The sequence below is a fragment of the Podarcis muralis genome, chromosome 11 (assembly GCF_964188315.1).
Source record: "Podarcis muralis chromosome 11, rPodMur119.hap1.1, whole genome shotgun sequence".
In the NCBI taxonomy this organism is placed as follows: domain Eukaryota; kingdom Metazoa; phylum Chordata; class Lepidosauria; order Squamata; family Lacertidae; genus Podarcis; species Podarcis muralis.
This window is the reverse complement of record NC_135665.1, coordinates 2,901,680-2,917,092: the sequence shown is the minus strand read 5'-3', so window position 1 is coordinate 2,917,092 and position 15,413 is coordinate 2,901,680. Positions and strand designations below refer to the sequence as shown.

At 42.1% G+C, this 15,413-nt stretch overlaps 1 protein-coding gene across 1 annotated transcript in view; it reads left to right on the top strand.

The window, feature by feature from the left end:
- LOC114606889 (uncharacterized) overlaps nucleotides 1-15,413 on the top strand; it is a 40,951-nt gene that overhangs the window by 2,667 nt on the left and 22,871 nt on the right. The window contains exons 2-4 of the mRNA XM_077935962.1: nucleotides 6,576-6,683; nucleotides 12,230-12,430; nucleotides 14,268-14,378. Of these exons, the coding sequence (XP_077792088.1) occupies nucleotides 6,576-6,683; nucleotides 12,230-12,430; nucleotides 14,268-14,378 (420 nt within the window). The remainder of the gene's footprint in view (nucleotides 1-6,575; nucleotides 6,684-12,229; nucleotides 12,431-14,267; nucleotides 14,379-15,413) is intronic.

The window sequence follows — 15,413 nt, the reverse complement described above, 5'->3', positions numbered from 1 at the left end:
TTTTTGTGGATGAGCATTTTTAGTATATTACTTTTGTTTTAATTTTTAGAAGGATAACATAACAATACACAATAAAAATTAAAACAAAAGTAATATACTAAAAATGCTCATCCACAAAAATCACCCAGTATCACACAATAACTGCTCCATAATTGCTCCAGGACTTCTTTTGTGTGAACTAAATCATAGACATGTATAAATGTAATCTAATTCTCCACTCGGTCAGTTTTTCAAGCAAGACCAGATCATATTATTGCCAATCCATTGTATTTTGGCATTTTCTGCATCCTCTTTTCCTCTTTGGAGGACATTTAAAACATACACAGAATTGCAGAGCCAGCATCAGAACTTGAGGTACTGCTCTTCCATGAGCAGTTTGCAGAGGCATTAATAGTGATGACTTGAATACTGTTGTTGCTACAGGTTTGACTAGTGAAGTGCCTGATGCATTGTCTAGGCAGAATTGCAAGAAGAGTTTTCAGCTTTTGAGGCCTGCTGTTTCTGGAAGACCACTTATCCTTGTTAGTCAGGTGGCATTGTGCGATAGTGCCTTCTCCATCCAGGATCTGACAAGGGGCAGGCTCTTGGGGGTGGGGTGTCCCCAGCCAGTGAGACCCCAAAATGGACCTCATGCCAGTTGGAGAAGTGGATCGTGGTCTGCCTGAAAATTGGCCAATCATGGGCTGGCTGCTCGGTTGGCTCCACCCAGGAAGCAAATCAGACTGAGACTGTAGACTTTGTCTCCTGGTTATATATGAGCATTCAGCAACCACCTCTCCATGAAGTTCCCTCCCGTATGGTCACCAACACCAGATTTTGTGGGATGAGGTGCTCAAAAGAGTGGTGGCAGATGAGGTGCAGACACCCTTGGAGAAAACAATTTATCTGAACCCATTTCAGTATAGATTCAGGCCTGGATAAGGGACTCCATCAGACTTCCCTGATGGATTGGGAGAGGGACAGAATCTTCATATCTTACTGGACCAGTTTATTGAGTGGGAGTTGTAGGCACTGGTCTGCAGTGTTTATGCTCCTACATACTGGGCCTGTTCTAGAGAGTGGCACTGGGACTGTTGGTCCCCCAGACATCTTGTCTCTGATGCTGTTTAACATCTATATGAAGCTGTTGGGAGCAGTCATTAGGAGATCTGGAGCACAGTGAAATCACCCAGCACTTTATCTTTCTCGCATCTGAGGTGTGGCCACACAAGTCCTGATCAGGTGCCTGGATGCACCAGTGGGTTGGATGAGGGCCAAAAAGATTAAGATGGAGGCCTTGTAGGTAGGTGGCTCCTAAGCCCAGGAAGTAGGCAATTTATCTATTCTTGATGTGGAGCAGATAGGTAGTCTAAGGTTGCTTTTACTCTTTACAGTTTCTGCCCCTGAAATTCATTCTTGTTCAGTAGTAGTAGTAGTAGTAGTAGTAGTAGTAGTAGTAGTAATATAGTGATTCCACATGACGCTTAATATAGCACTGTCTTATCAAGGAATTCCCATCCCAATGGTCACCGCATTTCTATAATGTTTACTCAACAGGAAGTCCTGCTCAGCAAAAGACTCTGCAGCATTAATTAGTAGTTTTCTTTTTCCTTTCTGCCCCTATAATTTCTTCTTGTTCAGTGGAGCAGTAGCGTTACTAATAGCCTCAAATGCATCTTAATTGGCCATTTCTTGATTCCTAGATTTAATATATTTCATTTAAAACACAGTGGCAGGAAACATGAGCCGTCTCATTAAGGGACATTCAGGGCAGATTCTGGAAGGAGAAAGCTTCTAATAAAAAACGCAGGAGATTTTTGCTCTTTCTTCTGAATAAACATTATAGACTGGCATTGCAGGATGATGATACAGCACTATTTCAAGAGCTGTGTGGAGCCACTGTTTTATCGCCATTTCCAGATGACAGAAGAAAACTAATGTATCAAAAGAACTAAAGGACCATCGTGTGGAAGCAGCCAAAGTAACTGCAAATAACTTATCATACCTGTATGATATTTAGTGAATATAACAAATATTTCTAGTAAATATCAATGAAATATACTTTGTTCCAAAAATTACCTAATTAGCTGTATTATCATTATCAAATTAAAAGCTGCACATAGATCAGTGGTAGTCCCTGTGTACAGAACTGGAGATCAAAGAGAATATCCCTTAATGGCCTCAGCACTGGGCACACATTAACAGAGAACAAAACTCAAATTACATTCCAATTTGAAAGCAACATTTGTCATCCTGATTGGTGACTGGTGTGTATCAGACTGATATTTCCATTAATGTGCTCAGTCTTGTTCAACAGTACTCAATGAACAGAAGTCATCAATTTAAGTTCGTGGGTGAGAAATAATACGCTTTAATAGGGTTGTACAATTTAAAGTAGTGCTGAAAACTCTGTTTAAACCCATATTAGTAGGATTTTTTCTTAATTTGTGTGGGTCTCTAAGCAGGTATTTGCAAATATGGTGCAAAACTAAAAGAAAGGAATCAAAACAGTAATCAAAGAAAAAAGAATGAAAAGAATATTGGGGTATTTTGAACTAAACGGGCCATGACTTTACTTACTAGGCAATAAATACTTTGTATGGGAGGGCAAAATCAGGTCAGTTCACAAAGATCCTATTCCTCAGGCATCTGTAGGATTTGCTGAAGCAATAAAGAGCAAATCTGCTATGTATAAGCCATCATTTATGACTGAGAAATCCAGAGTAAACACAACAAGAAATCATTGTAATCCTATGCATGTTTATTTAGAGGAAAATCCCCCTGTCTTCAGTGGACCAGGTAGGTGTGCAGAGGCTGGTTTCTTCCTTAGTGTACTGGGCAGAGGAATCCCTTTTTCCCCTCACAGAGCTACATTTCCCAGAGTTCCCTGCAAAGAGGGAATATAAGAGGAACAATGCACAACACCCTTAACAAACTGCAGTTCCCAAAATTCTCTGGGGGGAAGCCATGACAGTTCAAAGTGGTTCCATGGTGCTTTAAAGTATAGTGTGACTATGGCTCAGGACTCCAGCAAAGGAGAGGCTTTGGATCCAATGGACTCGGTGCCAGGGGCGGAGGAAGGGGGTGCAGTGGGGGCGGTCCGCCCCGTGTGTCACCACTAAGGGGGGTGGCAAAATGCTGGGCGGCACTCACCACAGGGCCTGCAGCATGCCATGTGTCTCTCCTGGGAGTGATGTGGTGGCTTGGGCTCCTGCAGGCTCCTCGCTGCCCAAACGGTCCACCCCCTGCCCCCTCCCAGCTGTAGGGCGACTGAGTGGGAGGAGGCAGGCAGAGTCCAGGGGCCCCATGGTGCATCCTGCCCCTATGGGATTCCTCTCCTGACCCTCCCCTGATGCCTCTTGAACTCTTTCCACTCTTACTGCTTTTGGAGCATTGACAGCACAGGAGTAATGGCAGCTGCAGAGGACTCCATGTGCTAAAGGACGAGACCTACAGGGACAGACCTCCTTTTCTGCCTGCGGACTTCCTTCTCCAACCATAGACTGGGAGGTCCATATTATCCCTTGAGCCCTGGGACCATAACACTGCAGTCTCACTGTCACTCAGGTTTGTGGGAGGTCAATTATCCGTGCATCATATTAAACACCTGACACCTGTATTGAAATGTTAAGGATCCTTAACATAATTTAAGCAATATTCTAATTAGCAAAACAAGTACTCCCCCCCCCCTCAATATACCATGGATAATTGTTAGGGTAAATTGGACAGCTAGAACGGTTCTGAAATTTATTCCCTCAACATGTTTAATTTTAATTTGATCAGTTGGAACACAGCGCAGTGCTGCCAAAGGGCTCAGAAATAACATAAGCATAATAAATTACAGAAAGTAATAATGGGAGGTATTAATTGCTATGCTCTTGTTCTGCTTTATCTGTTAATTGTATTCATATATCACTCCTTGTATATAAATTTGCCTTCAATTGTTTTTACTATCATAAAAGTAAGAATAAGAAGGCAGTCAGCCCTAAAGGCATATGGTGTTTTCTCTGTGTTTTTTCCCCCAAAAACCCAACAGCTAGCTCTGAGTTTGGAAACAGTTCAGAGGGATATAATAAAGAACACAGTTGGATGATGCTTTTAGGCAACCTTATTGCCCAAGAAGCTGAACAGTCAAGAAACTATGTGGTTACAAAAGAGTGGGAAACAAATTATATGTAAAATAATGTGGCAGCAATAGAATATTGCTTCAGCTGAGCTGGAGAGGAAGACAGAAAGTCTTAATGTATATTTGTGTGGTAATGTTGCAAACTTATATGGTTTGAAGATAAGGGACTTATCTTTAAGGAGTTTGTATTTCAGGATAACGTGACTCAAAAATGAGCATTTTCTGCTACAGCTCCTGTATTGACAAGCCATCGGAAGCAATGGATGGTGTGGCATGCATGGCAGAGGGAAGGGAATACCCTTTGCCATGCATGACACACCATCCATTGCTTCCGATGGCTTGTCAAGACGTCTCTTTTTGTCCAGGCTTTTACTGGACCCTGTTTTGTGTGTTTGAATCTCTCCTAAAAGCCTGTTTAATTGGTTTCCACCCTTTACCAAAAGGTCCCAGTCCAGGTTACAGCAAAGCAATGGTACAATTTAATTAAAATTAGGTAAAACCAATGTTTAATATAAAATTTTAAAAATGCATTTTAAATGGAGAATAAAAGCAGGTCTGAAAGAAATACCTCTGCTGTTAAAGGCCAAGGTAAAGAGGTTTGTCATATGCATAGGATGCTGGTTAGACAATGAGGATACAAAACAGGGGGGGGGGGATTCAACAATTTGATCAGCAGACTGAACAGGCGCACACACCCTTCCATCAGATGCCAAGGCAATAAGCAACTGTCTTACTTTTAAAAACTATCTAAAGGCAGACCTGTTTAGGGGAGTTTTTAATGTTTAATGCTGCATTGTGTTTTTCAGTTCAGTTCAGTTCAGTTAAGTTTCTTCCCCACTATTAATAAGATTTTATTTATTTTTTAAAGGGGATCATATGTACAGATCAAGGTCTGGCAGAGGTGAGCCTGTGTTATAGGTTTGTACAGTCAGTGGGACAGGGAAATGATGCTCAATGCCAAGGAGTGGCTGAAAACTGGGGAAGGAAGGAGGACTGATGATTTACAAGATGCTAGAGGAGAAGTCTAGGGCAGGCAGTACAAAAATATCATTGCACCTGCCTATAGAGCTGTACAAACTAAGTAGTTATGTTATATCATCATTGTCTGTCCTGGCAGGTTGCTAGAGGCACATTGGGCACACTGTGTGCATTTTGCAAACTGAGGTCCCCTCTCCTCCCTCACACTCACCTGCTCTAGTGAGCACACCTGAAAGCTCATTTGGTTTCCCCCTGACTTCACTGGTCCCAGGAACATAGGAAGCCGACTTCATATCAAGTCAGGACACTGGTTCATCTAGCTGAGTCTGCACTGACTGGCAGCTGCTCTCCAGGGTTTTAGACAGGGGACAATTCCCCGCCCTGCCTGGAGACACCAGGGATTGAACCTGGGACCTTCAGCATCCAAGCAGGTCCCTCTGCCAGGGGCTAGGCAGTTGGAAACAAGCAGAGGCCGTGCTCAGCCTGTCACAAGTCCTATCCTCAAACCAGCCTCAAACTTTTGCCTCTCGTTGGCTTGCTCCCTCTGTGGGAATGTCCCTGAACTTTCTGCCGCTCCCCAGCCATGTTGTTGGCATGTCTCATCTTGGTTGGTTGTTCTGCTCTGCCTGGAACATACCCTGTTTTGCCTCCACCTGAATTTAATCCTACTCTAAACCTCTAGATTTAGTGTATATCATTTTTTTAAAAAACCAAACCATACTTTCATATTTTCATAATCCACTTTGGGATGTTATTACAATCAAGCTGTATATAATTGCCATGAAATAAATAAAAATACATACATGCCGCATGGAGGGATAGCTTCTTCCTGCCTCCACAAGCCATCTGTGTTGATGGCACTTGCTCTATCTCCTCCTCTGCAAAACTGAGACAGGAAAGCAACAGCAAGAAACAGGCCACCTTAGCAAGAGCAAAGACCAAGGCTGGCATTTCACGCAGCAGGAACCTGGCAGGGAGTCTGTCTCCTCTCAGCTCTCCTGAAAGGAGTCTTGAATGGAGTGGACAGCATGGTGGGGGCAGGACTATGGAGCCCCCCCCCCTTTGTGTCTGTGGCATCTATTGAGTTTTCTTGGCTGTCTCTTCCACCAGAGCAACCCAAGAAGTCCAACATGCACTGTTACATATTTTGTACTATTTGTTTTTGTCAATATTTTTAACATTGTAAACTGCCTTGGCTCTCTTGGCAGAAAGGTGTTGCTTTATGTCAGAACGTAGAAACTGCTCAGGGTCTAACAGACTCTGGATATTTAACATCTGGGTTAACCTTCCAGACATCAAGCTGATGTGCAGCTCATTAATCTGTTTATTCTGTATTAACTGCAAAACAGATTATAAGTAACATGTATGTCTCAGTCAAGCTAACTAGCTAGGTCTGGATTATTGTTTCTCATTCAAATGGCCATTATGATAAACAGAGATTCAAATGAATGAATGGTTGTAAGAATGATACGGGTATTTTATTTCTGTTCAGGCATGTACCTTACATCTGAAGAACATATCCCCATGTCTTCACGGTCTTGGCTCTCAAAGAAAAAAAGAAATTCTGTCTTCCCTGCTGCAGAAAGCCAAAACAAAACAGGTACGAATTAACCCAGTGTCTTTCCAAACCTCATAGTTGCAAAGTTACAAAATGACTGTTAGGAAATTGTGAAACCCGAAGACAGCAAGAAACTGTTATATCATGGTCTTGGAAAACAACAGACATTGAGTTCAACAGAGTTACCACTAAACAAATATGCATAGGATCACAACCAATGGCCTCAATGCAAATAAGCTTTACCGTTTACAATGCTTGTGATTGTGTGGAAAGAATAAGCAAATAAATTATGTTATATGGCTCTTTGATGAATTTAGGAATCCCTCCTTACTGTACATAACACACACACACACACACACACACAGAGAGAGAGAGAGAGAGAGAGAGAGAGAGAGAGAGAGAGAGAGAGTTCAAAAACTGAGGGCATGAAGCAATACAGGGGGAGCTCACTACGTTCATTCATCTATAGAATTTACATACTGCCCAATTAACCATGCCACCTGTGCGATTCGCACATTGAAATTTCTCTCTCCAGCTAGGCCCTCTGATTTAGCTTGTTAAGGATGCTGAGAACTGAAGTTCTGTGTGGGGTGAACTACAGTTCCCAGAATTCTTTGGGCAAAGTAATGTGCTTTCAGCACACGTTCTATGTATGGTTGGTCCGGAATGAGGGTTGTTTTCAGGAGTTAGCGATGGGAGCCTCTATTCCTGGGAGGCAGCAGAATGAAAAGATTGTGAGGAGGGCAATCTGTGGAGGCTGCAGCCCCCAGACTGCTGGAGATGAGCAGCAACAAGGAGATGGGAGAGGAGCAGGCCAGGAAATGTAATGGTTCGTGGTTACACAACATTTGTGAATGAACTTCACAATTTGAAGCTAGAAACTAGTACTGAGCCTAGTATGAGGATTAGATTTATGGGGAAGGGAAGCTATAGATCTCTTGCATTCCTGTAGTAACAAGGCAAGCCATTATTTCCATGGTATATTTGGTGACTGAAAGGTTAGACAGTTTTATGCTGTGACAGTATTAAGAGCAATTTTGGCTTCTAGCAACAATAAATCATGGCAGCAAATTCTCTCCGTCTAAAGTCCTCCCATGTGAATCTAGTAAGTGTTTTGAGAGCTTCATGAGAAAGATAACAAGGGAGTATAGTTGCTGCATGCCTGAATCTATTTGGGGGCAGTGGTGCAATCCTGTGATATCTCCCTCATTGCCAAAACTTCACTATGGATTTAACTGTAGAATAATCTGCAGGCAGTGTTTTGGCTGATAAACTCCTAAACAATCTTTCATACCATCTAGGTGCTTACTCAGTGAGCCACGGGAGTTTCTCTTTTTCTCTCATCTGTACTCAGATTGTTCTCTCTCATATGCACTGATGCACACCTTCTTCTCTTCACCCCACCTTCTGTTTCCTTCTCTCAACATGTATTCCATTTATTACCTTCTTATCCTCTCTGGCCCATCTCTCCCCCCACCCCATCCTCACTCATCTCTTCCTCCCCCCACTCCCCCCCCCCCACCTTTTCTTCTTGGCTAATTTCTCTCTCATTTGCCTCTTCCTTTCTTGCCCTTCTCTCTTTAGCTCTCAGGCCCCCTTCTGTCCTGGGTGTGTCTCTCACTCTCCCATTTCTTTCCTGTTTGCAATGAGACTTTACCACTGCAAGTACCATTTGAAGGGCAATGTTACATTGAGTTTTACTCAGATCCATTGAAGTTAATGAACATAATCATGTTAGTTCCATTGATTTCAATTATTATTGTATCATTTTCATTTTGTAAGTTTAGTATTTGAAAATGTACATCCTTCAAAATTTAGTTAATAGTTTCTTGCAAGGGACATTCGGTAGGCTTCTGCTTTTAATGGGGATATTGGAATAGGGAGCATGAAAGTCAGAAATCACACATCTTTAATTCCCAAGCTGAGAACATCCATTTCTACAAATTGTTCAGTCTCACTTGTAAAGCAGAAAGGGATGTGGTTACTTTATGAGCTACATCAAATTCCAAACCTATGAATTTTTTTCTTGTTGTGTTGTTTAGTCGTTTAGTCGTGTCCGACTCTTCGTGACCCCATGGACCAGAGCACGCCAGGCACCTCTGTCCTCCACTACCTCCCGCAGTTTGGTCAAACTTATGCTGGTAACCTCGAAAACACTATCCAACCATCTCATCCTCTGTCGCCCCCTTCTCCTTGTGCCCTCCATCTTTCCCAGCATCAGTGTCTTCTCCAGGGAGTCTTCTCTTCTCATGAGGTGGCCAAAGTACTGGAGCCTCAGCTTCGCGATCTGTCCTTCCAGTGAGCACTCAGGGCTGATTTCCTTAAGAATGGATGTGTTTGATCTTCTTGCAGTCCATGGGACTCTCAAGAGTCTCCTCCAGCACCATAATTCAAAAGCATCAATTCTTCGGTGATCAGCCTTCTTTATGGTCCAGCTCTCACTTCCATACATCACTACTGGATGTATTTTTCTACTGTCATCTAAAAATCTTTGGGGCATATGAACTCTGATTATAATAGATGCTTTGTGTGTGGAATGCCTGTTTTTCTCTTAGATAACCCAAGTGGGTTTCTCCCAAAGGGATTCGAGCCAAAATAGGGGAAGTATGATTTGGATTATGAACTAATTTGGGCAAAACAAAAAAAATTCCTTCCAGTAGCACCTTAAAGACCAACTAAGTTAGTTCTTGGTATGAGCTTTCGTGTGCATGCACACTTCTTCAGATACACTCGTGCATGCACACGAAAGCTCATACCAAGAACTAACTTAGTTGGTCTTTAAGGTGCTACTGGAAGGAATTTTTTTTGTTTTGACTATGGCAGACCAACACGGCTACCCATCTGTAACTGGAACTAATTTGGGTTTATGCATGCATTCCACATATGAAAATCTGTGCAGAGGGGTAAAACCCTGAATATTTCCTTCAAGAAGCAAGATAATCATAATGTTACCAAGTCATATAGTTAAGAATCCTGCCGTGACATGAACTGCAAGAGACATGGCTGGCCTCATGACTTGATCATCTGATTAGAACAACAGAGCCTTTTGTTAGTGTTGTATAGCCATATAATTCTTAAACATAAATATATCTTTATCTGATAAAATAGCTCCACTTCCAATTGTTCTGAAGTTACAAAGGGGAAACAACGCAAAAAAAAGCCAGGAAAAAATGAAGAGAAAATGAACAGGAAGAAAGAAACTGTGAGGGGATGGAAGAATGGGGGAACATTAGGATGGATTGGGGCCACATACATGAGGTTGAGTGCACACATCAGTTGCCCACCTGTGCTCTAAGCAAAAATAATATGATAAATGTAATATACTAAATAATATAATAATAGGAGAAGCTGCCTTGAGAATTCTTTTTGTGGGGAAGGGGAGGTAGGGTACAAATCCTGAAATAATAAAATTTTTGTGGCAGGTTTGGAACTTGCAGTTCATATAGCTGTTGTATATTATAGAATGAGCAAATGGTACTTGCTTCAGGAGCATATATGTGTTCCCTCTGCACAAATCCAGGAGGCTGGATAAGGAACGCACAAGGGATTTGCATGCTCTTTATTATAATATGATAGCAAACTGCAAAACTGAGCTCAGAGGTAAGACAAAGGATCTCTGCACATACTGAAAGGCACTTTTTTTTTGCCTCTGGTTCACAAAGCACTTAGCCACTACCTTCATGTAAAGGTAAAGGAGGTAAAGGACTCCTGGACAGTTAAGTCCAGTCCAAGGCGACTATGGGGTTGCAACACTCATCTCACTTTCAGGCTGAGGGAGCCAGTGTTTGTCCACAGACAGCTTCTGGGTCTTGTGGCCAGCATGACTAAACTGCTTCTGGCACAACAGGACACCTTGATGGAAGCCAGAGTGCACAGAAACCCCGTTTACCTTCTCACCACAGATACCTATTTATCTGCTCACACTGGTATGCTTTCGAACTGCTAGGTTGGCAGGAGCTGGGACAGAGCAACGGGAGCTTACTCCAACCGCCTACCCTTCAATGGGCAAGCCCAAGAGGCTCAGTGGTTTAGACCACAGCGCCACCTGTGTCTGATCAGAAGGTCGGCGGTTCAATTCCCTGGGATGGGGTGAGCTCCTGTTGCTCGGTCCCTGCTTCTGCCAACCTAGCAGTTCGAAAGCCCGTCAAAGTGCAAGTAGATAAATAGGTGGGAATGGTAAACGGTGTTTCCGTGTGCTGCTCTGGTTCGCCAGAAGTGGCTTAGCCACATGCTGGCCACATGACTCAGAAGCTGTACACCGGCTCCCTCAGCCAGTAAAGCAAGATGAGTGCCACAACCCCAGAGTCGTCCGCTACTGGACCTAACTGTCAGGGGTCCCTTTACATTTACCTGACATAACAAAATACAGGTTCCAGCCTTGAGCAATTGGAAAGACAAATTTCAACACAGGAAGGGAGGGGAGAAAGAGGGAAGGCTAGCAGAGCCTGATTTTGTGTGATGCACTTATATAGATTTTGTTTCTGATGTGGGTAGGGAATAAAGGGAGGCAACAAGGGAGATGTTTCAGGCAGAAACAAGGGATTTGAGGAAAAGGAAACTTCTGGGGGTCTGAAAGGTGGTGGAACAAGAGGTGAGGAAGTTCCAGGCAAGAACATGTCAGTTTATAAACTGAAAGATAATGTGAGGGAGGGAGCTTCAATACAAAAAAAATAATAAAAAAAAATTGTGCTAGATATTTTCTGTTTCAAGCTCTGTGAATCAAATAATTTCAACCTCGTGGCTTTCAAAGATGATCAGACAAATTCATGGAGGATGAGGCTGCCAGTGCCCCCATCAAAGGCTGGGCATTGCAGTGGGCAGAGCTTTGCTTGCAGGCTTCCCACGGGCATCTGGTCAGCCAAGGTGGGCCATTGGCCTGATCCAGCGGGCTCTCTTTGTGTTCACCATGAAAAGCCTGCAACTTTAAAACCCAGCAACAGGCATGGATCCAGCTACAGGCATGGCCCTGGGGCTGTGGGGTGTCACAGCCCTGCCTTAAGCCAGTGGAGCCAATCTTTGAACTTTATAATAATAATAATAATTTTATTTATTTATACCCCGCCCTCCCCAGCCAAGGCTGGGCTCAGGGCGGCTAACAAGCAATAATAAAAATAAGTTGAATGAATACAACTTAAAAACAAAATTAAAATACAACATTAAAATATTGAAACATTAAAATATTAAAATGTAGCCTCATCGCAGGAGGAGAAGGAAAAGAAAAAAGAAAGAGGGGGAGGGAATCAAATTGGCTCCAAGCCAAAGGCCAGGCGGAACAACTCTGTCTTACAGGCCCTGCGGAAAGAAATCAGATCCTGCAGGGCCCTGGCCTCATGAGATAGAGCGTTCCACCAGGCTGGAGCCAGTGTTGAAAAGGCCCTGGCTCTGGTTAAGGCTAATCTGACTTCCTTAGGGCTTCATTAGTAGAAGTGGGAGCTTCGGCAGGTCCATCTTTGCATCTTATTATGGCCACGGTCTGAAACATGCTTGTTTATATATGCTAGCAAACTGTAATTCTCTTTATGTTGTAGCCTTCGTCTTATAGCCCTGCTCCTGTTTCTGTATGAATGACTCATGTCATGCTGTTCCAGAGGCCTGGGTGCAAACAGTGATCCCATCAAGCTCTCAAGTGACAGAGGAGTCATCGAGAAGTGATGCTGAGCCCAAATCACAAACAACCATCAGCTCATCTATCCCTTTGCCGGGCAGTATTATGGACTACATGGATGAGCTGCAAATGCATCCTCCATGTGCTGCAAAAAGTGCTGCCATTGTTGAGGAAGCTGGATGTGGTAAGCATTCTGTCCCTGACACCAACAAAATCGCTCCATTTGTTTCCGTTATTGTACACATTAAGCACCTTAACAACTGACACAAATGAGCAAGAAATGTTTGAAGTCCATGGATTGGATGGGTTGGACCCAGAGTGTTCTTCCATTGGCTGAAGCTCCTTTGGATCCAGCCATATTTTTCATCATTGTTCATGCAGATCTGCATGTTTCATTTCAGTGGAGATTTCCCAGTCATGGCAATTATTTTAGATTCTCACAGAGAACCTTCTATGACCATAATTAAAGTCATTCTGCAGAACCCAATGAAGTATCAGCAGGGAAGAGTGAAGTATTAGGCTGTTACCCATTATTACATAATGAATAAGATACAGTACATTGATGCCATCATTTGATACATTTGTGTGCAATGAAAGAACTTGGAGATACATTCATATAGATAGATAAGGTGGCCAGGTTGCAATGTGGAGAACCTGATATGAATGTTAATACAGTAAGACACAATTAATTTATGCAGTGACTGTACCTCTTGCCATGGCCTTTACAGTGGAACCTCGGGTTGTGGGCGTAATCCGTGACAGAGGCACGTCCGCAACCTGCAGCATTTGTAACCTCCAGTGCTGCGTCTGTGCACACGCGTGACGTGATTTGGTGCTTCTGCGCATGCGTGAGTGACGAAACCCGGAAGTAACCCTTTCCGGTACTTCCAGGTTTCCCGCAGTCCGCAGCCTGAAAACACGTAACCCGAAGCATTTGTAACCCGAGGTACCACTGTACTTGTTTTTCCACTTAGCCTCCTCCCAGCCTCCTCTGAAGAATATGTTCAACCCTTGTTGCACACTTCTCTCAATTGTGTGATGCAGTTCTCCAAGCAAATAATGAGTACAAAAATGTGTGTAATAGGTGAATGTGCAAAAAAATGAATATATTAGTGAAAATAACATAAGATATATTATGTTAGGGGAAATTGCTTGGAAAAAATGTGTATACTGGTGAAGATAACCTATAATATGTGTTTATGCATCATAAGCATTTCAAACTTCAGAGGAACGCTTATTCTCAAATGTAACTGCAAACAAAAATGTCTGAGTGCATTTCCCCCCCCCCCTTTCTGTTTAAGCCAAAGACAAAACACACTGTAACCCAAAGAACGGAGATTTGAAAACCAAAGGGATCTTTCCATTCAATAATAATGTGACAATTCACTACAGAATCACACAAGGCTTGGGGATTTTTTGCACTTAATTTATTTACTATTAATGTTGCAATACATATATGAAATCTTTACATATTGATAAATATACATTATATTCATAAATTCACATTTTCACATTTCATTATGTACCAACATTTATCCATTTCTTATTTCTTGCCCTGTGTCTTCCCTCCACCTGTGCATGACTTCCTTGTTATTATTTTGTAACTTTATTATTGAGATTGTAATTTTGTATCTTAATAATTAAACATTTAATCTTATATATCTGCTTAGCTTAGCTTAGCTTAACTTAACTTTGTGAAATCAGTCTATACACATCAATAAATTCTTGATGGAGCATCTTTTGGTCATGTATTCTTCCACACATTTCCATTCCTGTTTGAGATTTTGATTAGATTGCATTCTAATTGTTGCCGTCATTTTTGCTAATTCAATCATTTCAAAAAAATTATTTTGCCAATCTTTCAATGTTGGTACTTCTTCTGACTTCCAATTTTTTGCAATAAGTAACCTTGCGGCAGCTGTTACATATAAAAATATTCTTTTCATGTCTTTTGGGTTGTCATTTGTTATAATTCCTAAAAGGAATGTTTCCGGCTTCTTACACAAGGCTTGTTTTTACAGGTGAAATTGGGCAGGGCCAATCTTGGTTGAACAAACTGAGCTTCAACAAGAACAAGCTCTCATTTGTAACATGCCTGAATGAAAGGAAAGGAAACAAAACTGCACAAAAAGGTATTTCGACAGCATAGGCTGAAGCATATATTCTGCCTGACATACATTCCATTGTACCATTCCCACGGTGAGACATGGGTGTTTCCTTAGAAATATATCCTATTTGTGGTAAGTGTAAACTCCTCTTGACTCACCTCATTTTTGTGTCTGTGACCCCAGTAGTCATTCAGGAGTTCTGGAGAACTAAATTTCCTAGGAAGCCATGGGCTCCTGAGTTCAGGGAAAGAGCTTGCTGCCACTGCTGTGACTTGCCTGCTGCAAATTGGGAAGAAGGGATGTGGTTGGCAGCAGGAAATGAGACGCTGAAGGAAGAACAGAGGCTGACTGGCAGGCAGCAATGCCACCTGCTTAGCTCTGTGGAACTAGCACATTTACAAGTCCACATAATGTTCATTCAAGCATTTGAAAATCCTCTAGTGTGACAACAACTAACCTTTGGAACCCCCTGTCCATTAACATTACACGGGTACCTCCACTGTATTATTTTCATAATCTACTAAAACCCCTTTTTGGTTCGCGGAGCTCTGGCCCAATGGTTGCCTGTGGCTTGAATTAATTAATTTTATAATGAATGATTTTAGAATGTTGTTTATGCTGTACTTTTGTACTGTTTTATTGTTGTTAGCCGCCCTGAGCCCGGCTTCGGCTGGGGAGGACGGGATATAAATAAAAAATTTTATTATTATTATTCAGCAAACCTACCCAGCTATGTGACTTTAGTGTGCAGTTTTAACATGATTTTAATAAGTACAATTGTTTTAAAGAGCTGTTAAAAGAGCAGGCAACTTGCTTTAAATGTTTGTTTTTACTAGCATTTTAAAAGATTTTTTATTTGAACATTTTATATTGTCTTTTCTATACTGCTTAGTAGAGGTCTTTTGTTTGCATGGTAAGTGGTATATAAATTTTATGAAATAATAATAAATACAATATGGTCCAAACCAAGCCCAGGGGCAAATCTTGGAGTATCTATGCTTGTCTCATAAGTGGGGGAGTTTGTGTATCAAGCTTCACTAAGTCAGAATTCACCACCAA